The 15,731-nt window shown below is 35.3% G+C and overlaps 1 protein-coding gene across 1 annotated transcript in view; it reads right to left on the bottom strand.

Moving 5' to 3' along the window:
• The window catches only part of itpr2 (inositol 1,4,5-trisphosphate receptor, type 2), a 104,368-nt gene that overhangs the window by 65,833 nt on the left and 22,804 nt on the right, over positions 1-15,731 (bottom strand). Inside the window, exons 10-26 of the mRNA XM_051134464.1 lie at positions 14,587-14,637; positions 12,102-12,250; positions 11,551-11,650; positions 11,307-11,470; positions 10,685-10,826; positions 9,842-10,000; positions 9,591-9,763; positions 7,784-7,903; positions 7,469-7,651; positions 6,865-7,116; positions 6,609-6,756; positions 4,161-4,308; positions 3,852-4,039; positions 3,587-3,707; positions 3,420-3,471; positions 1,249-1,417; positions 983-1,150 (exon numbers count right to left, since the gene is read on the bottom strand). Of these exons, the coding sequence (XP_050990421.1) occupies positions 983-1,150; positions 1,249-1,417; positions 3,420-3,471; positions 3,587-3,707; positions 3,852-4,039; positions 4,161-4,308; positions 6,609-6,756; positions 6,865-7,116; positions 7,469-7,651; positions 7,784-7,903; positions 9,591-9,763; positions 9,842-10,000; positions 10,685-10,826; positions 11,307-11,470; positions 11,551-11,650; positions 12,102-12,250; positions 14,587-14,637 (2,487 nt within the window). The remainder of the gene's footprint in view (positions 1-982; positions 1,151-1,248; positions 1,418-3,419; positions 3,472-3,586; positions 3,708-3,851; positions 4,040-4,160; positions 4,309-6,608; positions 6,757-6,864; positions 7,117-7,468; positions 7,652-7,783; positions 7,904-9,590; positions 9,764-9,841; positions 10,001-10,684; positions 10,827-11,306; positions 11,471-11,550; positions 11,651-12,101; positions 12,251-14,586; positions 14,638-15,731) is intronic.

Below are 15,731 nucleotides of genomic sequence, written 5' to 3'. Positions count from 1 at the left end.
TTTAGTACTACATATTAATATTACAATATATATTATATTATATATAATATTTGGAATGAGCTGTTTTTGTTTTTTAAATTTTTTAAAAAGTTTTGGTTTTTAATTGTAAATTAAGCTTTAGTAATTTTGTTATATGATTTTGTCATTTTTATTATTTGTTTATACATATATATATATATATATATATATTTTTTTTTTTTTTTATTTAGCTTTGACTTTTTTCAGTTAACAGCTACATACAATAATAACAAAACGATTATCAAAAATCATTACAAAACTACAAGGATAAAAAGTATACTGTGCATTATGATTATTTGTGACCCTTCACCACAAAACCAGTCATAAGTGTCAATTTTTGGAAAAGCTGAATAAATATGTTTCCATTGATGTATGGTTTGTTATGATAGGACAATATTTGGCCAAAAATATTCAAAAATCTGGAATCTGAGAGTGCATAAAAAACTAAATACTGAGAAAATCGCTTTTAAAGTTGTCCAAATGAAGTTCTTAGCAACGCATATTACCAAGAAAAAATTATTTTTATATATTTACGGTAGGAGATTTACAACACATCTTCATGGAACATGATCTTTACTTAATATCCTAATGATTTTTGGCATAACAGAATTTTTTAAAATTTTGACCCATATAATGTATTTTTATTGCTACAAATATGCCCGTGCTATAAAGACTGTTTTGTGGGACGGGGGTCACATTTTATTACTAATATTGGTAATATGGGTTTATTATCATTTACAGTATATAATAAAACGTTAGTCAATTTCTAATTATTAAGACTAAATTATTAGTCAAGGGTCACAAAATTAATCAAAAAACATTAATAGCTGTATCAAAAAGTCTTATAAGATGGTCAGTTTATTCTCATTCCTGTATTCGCAATGCACTGTGGTGAGGAAGCAGATCTGCTGCTGTATAATTTAGCAATATGCTTGCAGTGTTTCTGCTGCTAGTAGGTGCGTACCTCCAAATTCTGCTCTTTGTTTTGATTGTCAGCAATGTCTTCATTGCCGTAACCCCCGCTCTTCTCGACCCACAGCTCTGACTTCTCTACTGTCAGACGCAGCTGGTCCAAGCTTGCTTTAATCTTCTTATAATTCTCCACATCCTCCTCAGAAACCAGCAATTGGACCTGCAAGACAAACACCACCATAACTGGCAAACCATGTACCAACCAGTGATAGACTGAAAACATTATTAAGAAGTCATTAGTATGGGTAAGAGTGAGACCTGTTTGAAGGCCTGCAGAACTTCAGCTCTCTGGCTGAAGTGTTTGAAGATGAGCTGAAGAGAGCCGGAGACCAGCGGGGGGTAGTCCTGCATGATGAGGTGAATAAGCACCCGCAGAAACGTCTGACCGCCTTCATCATCAAGGTCCACCGAACTTCTCTCCTTAGTGCTGTGAACACAACAACACAAGATCTGAATCGGTAATGAAGCCAATCATAACATAAAGGGCTTACCAGGAATGTTTCCATATAGTGGACTTCTATGGTGTCTGTGAGTTTGAACTTTCAAAATGCAGTATAAAGGGCTCTAAATGATCCCAGCTAAATGATCCCAGCTGAGAAAGAAGGATCTTATCTAGCAAAACGATGGGTTAATTTCTAAAAAACGCACAATTTATATACTTTTTAACCTCCAACGCTCGTCTAGCTCTGCGTGAATTCTGTATTCCGGTTCATTTCAGTTAGTGTATGTCAAAAAAAAACCTCCCATCTCGTTTTCTCCTCCAACTTCAAAATTGTCCTTCATCGCTGTTTTACCTTTTTTTGTAAAGGGTGTTTCACCTTCCTTGCATATTCAATTTGTAAACACTGGGTTGGTACTTCTGCAGCGATGTAGGACAATTTTAAAGTTGGAGGAGCAAATGAGATGGGAGTTTTCTGACATACCCTAACTTTATTGATCCGGAATGCACAGAGTTCACACAGAGCTAGACAAGACGAGCATTTGAGGTTAAAAAGTATATAAATTGTAATTTTTTGTAGAAAATAATTAATTGTTTTGCTAAATAAGACCCTTCTTCCTCGGCTGGGATTGTTTAGAGTCCTTTGAAGCTGCATTTAAACTGCATTTTGGAAGTTCGAATTTGCGGGCACCATTGAAGTCCACTATATGGAGAACATTCCTGAAATGTTTGCCTCAAAAAAAAAAAAATTCTTTACGACTGAATAAAGAAAGACATGAACATCTTGGATGACAAGGGGATGAGTAAATTATCTGTACATTTTTCTTCTGGAAGTGAACTACTCCTTTAATATAATGTAAATGATGTCTCTTACAGAAAAATGTAGTAGAAAATCCATGAAAGATTTACATTGTTTAAAAAATCCACATCGTTTTATACATATTTTGGACTATGGGGGGCGCCATTATTTTAATTACATGAAATGGTTGCACTCAGTGAGCTGCTGGCACTACCTGTTGCTATTCTTATTACAACACAACTCAGAATACAAAACCAGAAAAAATAAAATACTGATACAATGCCACATTTCAATGGGCAACCAAAGAAACAATCTTTACTGCTTTTCTAGCAATAAGAGTAGGTGAAAGGAATGGGAAGATGTCTGTGGACGAATAAAAATTCCTAAAGACCCGCATCTTTGTTCTCTCCGCTTTAGTCCTGATGCCTTTTAGGAGACCACAGCTACTGAAAGAGCTTACAAATGGCAGAGACAAGAAACGCTAGATGCCATCCTGGCAGGATGTAAACATGCCAACACTTGTCAAGACGCCGCAGCCACTGAAGGAGTTTCTCAGCACGGACATTTGAGACTCCTTGTGGGGAAAAATCAATAGTACGGCATGTGGTTTAAGCCTACGCTTATATCTATCGCCACCTGTAAGCTCTTTCAGTAGCTGTGGCATTTTATTTTCTGAGTTGAGGTAAAAACAGCAATGGTAGCACCAGTAGCTCACCAAGTGTAACCATTTCACCTCATCTAAATAATAGTGCCCCCATAGTCCAAAGTATGTATAAAACAACGTGGATTTTTTGAATGACGTAACTCTTTAATGGGTTTTCTACTACGTATTTCAGTAAGAGACATCATTTACATTATATTAAGCCATACAAGTCTTAATACCCAGGATTCCGTTTAAAACGTGGGCTCGTAAATTACTAAAATATAATCTAGCAGAGAGTTTATTGTGTTGGGAAATCAACATACAGTATTAGATTGATTTCTGAATGTGACACTGAAGACTGGAGTAATGGCTATATGGCTATATGAATAAACCACGTTTTAAAATATATGAAAACAGAAAACAGTTATTCCAAATGTTAACAATATTTCACAGAACTATTGTATAGACAGTCTGACTGACCCTGAATCTGTTAAAAAAGCAGCATCAGTGCTGAAAGTGATTCAAGTATCAATTGTTCATTCTCTCACCTTCCCGAAAACATATTCTCTGCTTTCTCTGCAATCTCCTCAATGTTTGGCTCTAGAACATACAAGAGTAATATTTACACATACACAAACATACCCTTGAAACACAAACTCATCAGCTGCATGATGTGGTTAAAAATTATTTTATATTACTGTCATGAAACTCTCACCAGCCATGACAGGAACTTCTGCCACAGAAACAGAAGCATCCAAAGTCTGGTCGCCAAACTCTTTTTTATAGATAGACAGCAAATAGGTGATGCGGTAATCCAGACGCACATTCAGAATGAACTATAAACAGAATAGATGAAATGAAAAAGAATGCTAACATTTAACACAACCTCCAAAACTTTCTTCATCACAGTGTGGAGGACACAAACTTTTGTGAGTTTTGTGTTGCATAACTGACGAATTTAGTTCATATAAGGGCATCACCTGCAGAATCTCAATAATCCTGAGCTTGGTGTCCATCACCATGACGTTCTCGTTGTCAGGGAGACAGATTTGCTTTCCGTGGATTGGCTGAGCATCAGGGAGACAGTGGGGCATCATCAAGCCTCTGCTTAGAACCATCTGAGTCACCATCTCACCCACACCGTGGATGGTACGCATGACATTATTACCTACACAAACACAGCCTGAAGTGTTACACCGCCTCAAGGACAAGCAGCTATTATCTCGCAAAACAAACACTGAAGAAGCATTACTGTTTGGAAAACAGACAGCTTTAAAATGGGGTCTCACCTCCCTCAGGGCCCTTGTTGAGTTTGAACATAAACGAGGAAGTGGGTTGGACAATGTCCAGGATGGCCAGCAGGGTGCGCGTGAGGCACAGCAGCTCATTAAAGCTGTAGAAGCCAAAGTAGACCAGGTTACGTGCCAGGTGGACCACCTGTTAGAGCGGCAGACAGAGGAAAAGACATTAAAATTCAAAGCGTTAGAGAATGAATCATTAGTATTCTGTTCTGAGCTAATGCAGCCAATCTGCTCTGCTCTGTCCTCTGGACACATCACATAATACACTCAGGAAAAACATCAAACTTGGCACACAAATACAAAAAAAAAAACAGACACACAAGCATGAAGTACAACATTATTGAGTCACAAGCTCCATGTGATCGATTCACTAAAAAGAACTGGCTCATAAGGACTACACTCTTTGAGTTTTATGTTTTCGATTCACTACAAAGAACCAATTCAATTGTTCAGGAATCAGTTTGACTGATTATCATAAGTTGTACTACACTGGATGTGCTGTAATTTTGATTCACTAATAGAGTCAATCACTCAGGAATCGGTTGGACTTTACCAGTCAGGCTGTATGGATGAATCACTAAATATAACCAAATCTTTAGAGTCATTTGCACAGGAATTGTTTGGATGACACCAGTCACGCTTAAAAGATGGATATGATTCATTAAAAATCAGGTGATCATAGTGATTAGTTCAAGAATTGGACTATATTTATTGCACTGTATGGTTTTGATTCATTACAAAGAACCAACTAATTTGAATTAATCGTTCAGGAATCGGTTGTACTACACTTGTTTGAACTGTATGAATAGATTCGATTTACTGAAAAACAGCTCATATGGGTCATTAATTTGGTAATCAGACTACACTGGTTGTTCTGCATTTTGGATTCACTAAAAGAGTCATTCACTTATACCATTCAGGCTGTATGGATGAATCTGAATTACTAAAAAACAGCTCTTAAGTGGCATTCCTTTGGCAATCAGACTGCACTTGCCATGCTGCGTTTCTGATTCAATAAATAGAACCAAATCTTTAGAATCAGTTGCTCAGGAATCGGTTGGACTACACTGGTCATGCTTAAAAAAGGGATATGATTTATTAAAACGCAGTTAATCATAGTTCAAGAATAGGACTATATTCTTTGTGCTGTTTTGATTCACTACAAAGAACCAACTCATTATTCATCATAAGAACCAACAATTAGTCAATTGTTCAGGAATCGGCTTTACTGCACTGTATGAAAAATCTGATTTACTAAAAAAACAGCTCATAAGGGTCATTAATTTGGTGATCAGACCATCTGTATAGATTAATCTGACTCACTAAAAAAAAAAAAAAAAAAATCTCTTAAGAGGCATTCATTTCGGAATCAGACCACACTTGTGCCGATTCACTAAATAGAGCCAAATCTTTCACTTGAGTCATTCACTCAAGAATCGGTTGGACTACACTAGTCAACATTTGAAGTAGATCAAAACCTTTCATCAAAGTTGTCCTAAAACCAAAACAATACCCCTTCTTGTCTTTGAACAACTTTGATGAACTTTTTTGATCCACTTTAAATGTTGACTACTCTATACCAGTCAGACTGTATGGATGAATTTGATTCACTAAAAAGAACCATTCGTTCAGGAATCAACTGGACTATATCAGTCATGTAGTATGGATGGATTTGATTCAATATAAAAAAAAATAAATTAATTAAAAAAAAAAAAAAAAAAAAAAAAAAAAAATCAATCAAAACTTATACTCTAAGAGTTAGGTTTTGCGAACTGAACAACACTATTTACACTGTATGATTCTGATTCAGTACAAAGAACCAACTCAACTGTTTGGGAATCAGTTGGACTAATCAATCTATTAATGGATTTGATTCACTAAAAAAGCAGCTTATGAGAGTCATTATTAGTTTAGGAATTGGACAAGACCATTTGCGCTGTAAAGATAAATTTGATAATAAAAAAAACTGCTTTTAAATGGCGTTCATTAGAGAATTGGACTACATTGGTCATGCTGCGATTTTAATCTACTAAAAGGAAACTACCCACAACTATGGTGATACACTAGTCATGCTACATGAACAAATCTGTATCATTAATAAAAGCCTATAAAAGTCATCAGCTTGAAAATAGGACTACACAATTTGTTCTTGTATGGTTTTGATTCACTATGAAGAATTGACTCTTTAGAGTGATTCACTGACTACACTGATCACACTATATGAATCAATCTGAATCATTTAAAAAAAAGCTTATGAGTCATTTGTTCTGGAATTGGCTACCCTGGCCAGGCTGTACTTTTCACACTGTACATTCAGTAGTGGTGTCCGCTGAATAATAGAGCAGGACACAATGTCAGCGTATTTATAGTGTTCTGTCCACATTGATGGAGGATTGCATGTGTGAAAACCATTAATAAACCCAAACATCATCTCACCTCAAGGGTCAGTTCATTCTTCTCTCTATCTCCAAAGGGATCAGGCTGGCTGACCACATCTTTGAGATATTCGTCCACAAAATGCATTGTAGGGGCAAACTTTCTCTTCATCTCCTCTCTGGATGTGTCTCTGAACTCATAGTCATACCTGTTCACCAAAATACATTTAGTCAAGTCAAACAACACAAAGCAATCTTATAAATAAAGACACATAATACTAAAAGCACCAGTGGCAAAGACTGGTTTTCCATCTTACTCATTGACAGAGATCTTGGAGGGTATCTCAGTCCAGAGACGTGCATAGCGAACAGGCACCACGGCCTCCTGCGGGTCGCGGTCCACATGCATGTGCAGCATAAGACGACAAAATGAGGCTCGCAGGTTGTAAGGCAGGCAGTCATCAAACATGCAGCGCAGAATTAGATCAACTGGAAGCTGACTGGAAATCTGATTGATGGCCAAATACTGGCGGTCCAGGCACATTTTAGCGAAAAGATTGAGTTGACACCTGCGAAAGGATAAATATTCATATGCACTCCAGTTTAAAATGAATGAAGGAGCCTGCTTAAAATAAAATAAAATAAAATAAATAAATAATAATAATAATATTTTATATATATATATAAAAAATTTAATATTATATATATATACAAATAATTATATTCTGCATATAATATAATTAATTAATTAAAAAATTAAAAATAATAAAAAATAAATAAATAAATAAATAATATATAATAAGATAAGAAATAATAAGATAAAATAGAAAATATATTTAAAATAAAATATAAAATAAATAAAATTCTATAAAAATTAAAATAATAAAATAAAATCTTCCAAAGATGTGACTGAACTCTCACCTGTAGTAGGTGATAATGTCAACATCACTCTTTTGTCCATCCTTGGCATCCTGGGCCAGGTGTCGGATGGACTTCCCATGAGGCTCTTTGTGGTTATCAATCCAGTACAGCCAAACCTCTTCATCATCACCATCCTCCTGGATTAAAGATGACTCCAGAGAGTTCTCTGTGTGTGGGATCAGTCTAAGGAAACACGAACCCCATCATATATATTAACATAAATGCAAAATGACCTTGTCACTATTACAGTTTCATCCTATAATTGAGTCATGGTTATATAGCTTATCTCAGCAGGCAGCATAGTGCGGATCTCACTTGGTCTGGATGAGGATGTCTGCGTTGGTGGGGTTCAGCATGAATTTGCAAATTAGCTCCTGAGTGACAGGAATGGCTGTTTTGTTGGAGACACACAGGTCCGACAAATAATCCAGAAACCTGGGGAAATATGCACAATAAAATACAGAGTTTACTATGAGACTACCACTAACCAACGTGAAAACAGCACATGTATCAAATGCAAGAATCAAATCGAAATGTACAGTACTGGTTAAAGGGATTTTTCACCCAAAAATGAAAATTAAATTTAAAGCCCAGAAAGGTAGTAAGGAAATTGGTAAAATAGTCTATGTGGCATTAGTGGTTCAACCTTGAATAAAGTCATTAGGGGCTCAAGCGCGTAGTGCTTCAGGTATTTCGCATTTTTTGCAAAACCTACTTTTGCAAACTAGTCCTAGGTTTTTTGCCCAATCGGAATCAAACCAGTGCAGAAAAATTCTCTGGAGAGTGAATATCAATAATTATAAAGAAAGCTGAACTTTTGACTCACCGTCGCAAACGGACGGCAAAACATTCAAAGGGGGCAGGGCAAATTTTAGTAAAATGCCTATAACTACTGAATGTAGATATCTGAGATATCGTCGCCAAACTCGGCACACTTACGAAAAAATTGCGGAGATTGGCGACTTGGTGGCGCTATAAGCAGGAAAAAAACATGGCTACAACTAGGCAACCATTTGTCCTATCAACATGAAAATGGCTGTTCACAGTCTTGGCCCAATGTGCCACAAGTGTCTATGGGGACATTTGCATGTCTCAAAAAAACATGGCCGTCATTGGCCGATGAAGTTTGAGCACCTATTAGACAACGTTAACGGAGGCCGACTGAAACAAAACTCGGTGGGTCTCTTTGACTCACGACCTCAAAGATCTGTGAGAACTTTGAACAAAATTGCGGGGGGTGGTATCGCATTTTTTATGGGGGGAAACAATTGTACATTGCACAGTTTTCCACGCATACACGCGATATTCGTATCGTACGATAGACCTCCTCGTTCAACTTTGCCTCTACAACCACTGCTGTCAATCAAACCGTTTTTAAAATGACTGAGAAGATGTAAAAAAACACTTCTAGGTTTTTTGCTCAGTCTGGAAAAAACCACCGTAGTGCAATTCTCTAGGTCAATAATTATCAAAGACTTGTTAAAATTTACCCTTTGGGAAGCTATAACGGGGTCCTTTACAAAAGGGCCCTGTCTAAATATACCCAAAAGCCTACAAAGCCTAAACGAAAACTCAAAACTTCATGAAACCCGCTGAGCACATGCGACAGGTGATTCTAAACAAGCATGCAAAGCTTTAAGTAGAACGGACCACAGCTGGCACTAAAACAGTCATAAATGTTATAAAAACATCATATTTCTATGGAAAATCACCTGGATTTTACAAAGATGCTTTATTAATAATTGATTTAGGTGGTTACAGGCGTCCTAAATAATATGTAATGTCTTTTTTCTTATGTGTTTAAATACCTAAAAGGCTTGAAGCTGCGTAATCGCTGCTTGCAGCTATATTTATTTTTGTTTTCTTTGAGCACAAAAAGCATTCTTGTAGCTTTATTAAGTTAGAGCTGAAGGTTGAATGACCTTTCTGGACCTTGAACTTGTCAGTTACATAGTTGTCAATGCATGGGCACAAAGCTATTGGATTTCATCCAGAATATCTTAATTTGTGTTCTGAAGATGAACGAAGGTCTTACGGGTTTGGAACGACATGAGGGTGAGTTGGCTGAACTATCCCTTTAATGCCAAACATTTGAGTGGATGTCTAAATCTCTGGGTCAGACCTGGGCTCTCGGTTCCTGCGCAGAAGTTTGACGAAGGTCTCAATCTCACGTGCAGTGATGTGTTTCTCTAACAGCTTGCGGTTGTTGTGCAGAAGAGCAGTGATTGTGTCTTCGGCCAAGATCTCATAGCCGATTTGAGCTTGCATGATGGAAAAATTCTTGGCTATGTACTCCTGTGGGAAAGAGGACACGTGTATTAGTCTAATGGACAACCCTAATAAGTTGAACTGATAACTGAAGATGTTCCTTGCCTGATTCTTGCGGTAATCTTGTTGGGAATGGCGCAGAAGTCTGTAACACAGTTGTAGCATGTACTTAAACGGAGCGTTGCGCTGCTCCCCCATATCTTCCAGCTTCGGCATGGACGAGTCTTTAATGTCAGAAAATGGGGCTTTGAGAATTCCAAAGATCTGCAAACGTAAAAATTAGAAGTGAAAAATCTGCCATGGAATCTGTGATTCTAAAAAGGGTCATCAGATGCAAAATTCACTTTTACACGTAGTTTGAACATAAACGTGTGTTGGCAGTGTGTGTACACAACCACCCTATAATGATAAATATCCACCCAGTGCTTTTTTTTAAATCCTCAATAATAATAATCACTTTTTCAGATCAGGCTGTTCTGAGATTCCTGGCAAAATGAAGATGCAGAGGATTATTTTAGTTTTTGAAGGAAATGTGTCTTCTGATCTGCCTAAATGTTTGCACAAATCAAGATCCAACTTCACCTACAGCAGAAGTGAATAAAAAGTTTTTTTTTTATAAGTCTTTGTAATCGCCTTTCCTAATAATGTGCTAGTTAGCATGTTCCGTGGCTTAAGTTTACGGTCTCTAAGAGAACGGCTCGTCACCCCATGGAAGAGAGGGGCGGGGTGAGCAGAGCTCATTAGCATTTAAAGGGACGTGCACAGAAACAAGTCACTGTGAACAGAGCTGTTTTTGACAAGGTAAAAAGGGTCTTGTTTTACACTACCATTGAGAATTTTCAACCAAAGCATATTATAGACTTTTCATTAAGACCCTAAAGAATCATATCAAATTGAGGAAAATGGGCATCTGATGACCCCTTTAAAGTTTTTACTGTTTGAGCAAACCTGTGCTAGGATGTTTTGCTCTCTCATGAGCTTCTGCCTCTCTCTGTTAGGGTTCGAGATGACCACAGATAGCACGTCCTGTCCATTGTTCGCCACGTCGCACACAAAGAAGATCAGATCCTCCAAGAGCTTAATAATAAACCTTAAAAACATAAGAATAAGTATGAATGGATATTACTGATTTCATTTTACTTCCTTGAGCTGTGCTTTACATATCTCTACATTATTGATAATGGACAACGCTAGTGTGCGAAAAAAGGTCTGTCGTGACCACACCTTAAAGGGACAGTTCACTCAAAAATAAATATTCTGTTATTAAATATTCACCCCCATGTCGTTGTAAACCCGTAAGACTTTCATTCATCTTCAAAACACAAATTAAGATATTTCTGATGAAATCCGAGAGCACTGACTATTTTAATGATGTCCTTACTACCTTTCTAGGCCTGGAAACGTCTAGAAAGCTCTCGGATTCATCAAAAATATCTTAATTTGTGTTCTGAAGATGAACAAATCTCTTACAGGTTTAGAATAACATGGGTGAGTAATTAATGACAGAATTATATTTTTTGGTGAATTATGCCTTTAACAAATTCAAAGGACTTATACGTGTGATGTATACCTGCGTTCATTTGCTATTGGGAAATTGCTCATCGCCAATACATGCACAAACAACTCCAGAACCTTGTTGGCATCGTTGGCAAAGTCCAAATCTCGGACCTCTGATAGGGGAACAGAATTAATGGAAAATGCCTCCTTGTCCTCCTTCATTTGGCAGGAGCCGATCTATTGGAATAAACAGAGGAATTACATAAGCTTGCATTGATAAGTTTTTCATCAAATAAAAATGGAAGGAAATGAACAACCTTGAGCATAACGGGTCGTTCCTCCTCAACATCGATGGGAATGTTAGTACTGGTCACCCAAGTGTTTGTGCACAAGTTCCTGAGTCTCACATACGAGTTCCTAAAAAAAGAAATGTAGATATTTTCAAGGAATCAAACTCATGACTGATTTTTCAGCTAGAGTGTGGACTCCTAGTCCTTCCACAGCACTTAATGGGGACTTCAATAAAACTAATCTGGACAAATGGTTTCATAAGTATATTTTAAAATCTAAATGGTTGCTCTAAAAAGGCTTCGTGAGCACTTGAATGCATTGGGAGCACTTGTTTTACAATCATTGCTCCTTTTCAAACCCTTACTGCTGCTTTTTCACACCTACATCTCTTAGCTTGCACTTCCAGCCAATTTTGGAGCTTATTTCTATCACCTCTTTAGGGTAGTTTGCATGTAGCGTTTCTCATTTTGGATAAAAGGGTTTGTAAACAAATAAATGCAAATCTAAATTCAACCGTTTTTCATTCTAATTTCATAGATTTTATGATTAGAAGTTGTTTTGGTGTTCAGGATCTAACCTGGGAACTAGGCAGTCTGCCCGCTGTAAGGTGGTGGCATCCAGTTCGAAAAGAGAGGCGATGTCATTGCCGTGGGGCACCGCAACAAGGATGTAGGGGATCTTGTCAGCCTGCCACTTCTTTTTAGAGTACGAAGTGTCTGTGTTGGTCTGGGGTTTGCACAGAGAGACAGGGGAAGGTCACATTGGTGTATAAAACCCACATATGAATCGGCATGTACTGCCCCATTATAAATGGTTTTAAATGTACTAATTTAGGGTTATGGGTTACTGCATGTAATTTTTTCTGAATTTCTGAGTCTTCTTTCATTATTTTTTTTATATGAAAAATATTCAGGGTGAGACTTCAAACTAAAAACTAAATACTTCAATCGTATCTCAATAACACTAAATAACAAAACCTGTCCTCACTGAAAAAATAATAATAATAAATAAAAATTACAATATTGCATCTCTTATTTATGTTTAAAAAATATATTTTTTAATTAATTTATTTAATAATTTATTAATTTCATATTTACTTACATAAAAGTAAAAACTACTTTAAACAAAAATTAAAATAGTATCTCAATAACACTAAAATAACAAAAACTGCCCCACTGAAAATAAAAAAATAAATACATAAATAAATACCAAAAATTACAATATTGCACCTCTTTTTTTGTTAAATAAAAATGTAAAAAAATATTTATTTTATTAATTTATTTATTTAATAATTTATTAATTTAATATTTACTTGCATAAAAATAAACACTACTTTAAACAAAAACCACAATAGTATCTCAATAATACTAAAATAACTAAAACTGTCCCCACTGAAAACGAAATAGAATAAAATAAAAATAAATAAATACATTTATTTATAGTAATGCAGTTCCAATGGAAGTCTATTTAAAAGCAGAAATATTCAGCTCTTATTTTTGTTAAATATTTATTTATTTATTTTATTTTATCATTTGTTAATTTAATATTTATTTACACACAAAAATTAAACTAATTTAAACTACAATAGTATCAAATACTAAATACTAAATACTAAATACTAAAATAACAAAAATTGTTCCCAACTGAAAAATAAAATAAAATAAAATAAAATAATAAATCTATTTATAGTAATGCAGCTAAAAAATAAAAATAAACTGGACGTCTATTTATAGAAATATGCAACTCTTATTTCTGTTAAATATTTATTTATTTAATATTTATTTAATTTAATAAATTATTTATTTAAAATAACAAAAGAATAAGTCTATTTATAGTAATGCAGTTAAAAATAAAAAGGAAAAGCAGAAATATGCAACTCTTAGTTTCGTTAAATATCTATTTATTTAATATTTATTTACATAAAAATAAAAACTAATTTAAACCAAAACTACAGCAGCATCTCAATAATACCGAAATAACAAAAACTGTCCTCACTGAAATAAAATAAAATAAAATAAAATAAAAAATAATAAATCTTTTTATAGTAATGCTGTTCCAATGGAAGTCAAAAAAGCAGAAATATGCAACTTATTTTAGTTAAAGTTCTGTGATGGTGTAAGTAATTTGACCACACTAATCTCATGTTGAAACTTACAATGTTTATGCCTTGTGGCTCTATTTCCATAAAAGAATGTATTTTAACATTCATTGAGTTCCATGGCGCTACCGTAAACACATTTTTGCTTGTTTTTAAAAGCCTGAAAACTGTTAATCGACAGCTCTGCACCTGCAATCCCTACAATGGTCTCGGCTCAAGTAGACTTTGCAACAAAAAAAAAAAAATCCAGAGAAAAAACCCAGAGGTCATCTACAGTGAGAAAATTATGCAGGACTGCATCTGTGGCACAGACTGTTTTCACCAGAGCTTTTTGATGGAGGGCTATTTGGAGAGTAGCATTATATATTCTCCTCTGCTCTGACTCTCTGCAGCTCCTCTGACTCACTCCTCCACTGAAGCAGACAGCACGTCTGCCTGACTCTCACGGGGCACCCCCAGATTCAGACATTATGTAAGGAGCCCCCTCTGCGCGCGTGTGCGAGTGTGTTTGTCTGCGAGGCTGCCGAAGCAGAATGCTAATACAGCGGAAAGGTGCAGTGAGAGATACAGGCAGAAGGGAAAAAAACGTTCTCCGGAGAGTAGGAGGACGGGAGTTGCGCGAGTCTGTCTGTTGCAGCGTGAAGGAGGGGAGAGAAACGGATTACGTAATAGCGAAGTTGTGCAGGAGAGTTGGGCTGATCCGCAATGCTGTGTAGACTGTGTTTATTTCAGCAGAGCGAGACAGACGCAAAAGCTTCATCAAGTCCAACACAATCAGCGAATGCGATTAGAGTCCCACATCGATGTTTTATCAAACAGACATGCCTAGATAAAGACCGCAAACATCTGTCACTATGTGTGGGGCAAAAAATGTGTGGAATTCTGGTGAATGAGAAAAGGAACTTCTGTGGAACTTTCCAGGCCTAGTTCACATAGGCTGGCATCCAAGTGAGGTCCAACTTACCTCGTTTTTGGTGCTGATACTGTCGGTACGGTCTTTGAAATCAGGATTCACCTGAAACAGAAGTAGAAGTGTTCACAAAAGCACAAAGGGGGGTTCTTTCAGCATTTTTTATCTTAGACAATAACCCCTCTGTCTGCCCTGTGCACAGTGGATGGCTGTGGCTGACTCTACACCACTGTGACAATAACATTGAGAAGACTGCCACCTGCAGCCCATCTTATGCACTCTCAAAACTATAGAAAATAATGATACACCTATTATTGTTAAGAGGTTGATCTTTTATAGTTTAGAAGACTTAAATGAAGTCATATGGACTTGAAATTTTTTACATTTTTTATGTTTTGGGGAAAAAAGTCTCTTATGCTCACCAACACTGCATTTATTTGATCAGGAAAACCATAAAACAGCAATTTATTGTGAAATATTACTATACATTAAAATAGCCATTTTCAATTTTAATACACTACCAGGACAGTAAGATTTTAATATTTTTAAAGAGGTCTTTTCTGCTCACCAAAGCTGCATTAGTTTGATCCAAATATATTTTAAAATGTGATTTATTCATGTGATTTCAAAGCTGATTTTTAGCATATTTTTTTAGCATATTTATAATATTATTATAAATGTTAATATTAATATAATTCATATTATTATAATATAATTTATAATATTATTATAAATTTGTATAATTATATATTATTAATATAGATTATACATTATAATATTTTTCCTATTTAATTCATTATATTTTTACTATTTAAAATAACTATTTAAAATAACAATTGCTATTTGATTATATTATATAAAATGCAATTTATTTCTGTGATTTCAAAACTGATTTTTTTTTACATATTTATTTAGCATATTTATAATATTATTATAAATGATTATAATTATATATTATAAATTATTATACATTAAAATAATAGCCATTTTCTATTTTTATACACTACCAGCCAAAATGTTTTGGACAGAAATCTCGTGCTCACCAAGTCTGCATTTATTTGATCCAAAGTATGGCAAAAACAGTAAAATTCAGAAATATTTTACCATTTAAAATAACTGTTTTCTATATGAATATATTTTAAAATTCAAATGCTGATTTTTTTAGCATATTTATTTAGCATATTTATAATATTATGATA

This window comes from Labeo rohita, chromosome 18, assembly GCF_022985175.1.
Source record: "Labeo rohita strain BAU-BD-2019 chromosome 18, IGBB_LRoh.1.0, whole genome shotgun sequence".
Taxonomy (NCBI): domain Eukaryota; kingdom Metazoa; phylum Chordata; class Actinopteri; order Cypriniformes; family Cyprinidae; genus Labeo; species Labeo rohita.
The sequence above is the reverse complement of the archived record's forward strand: the minus strand, read 5'-3'. Positions and strand labels throughout refer to the sequence as shown.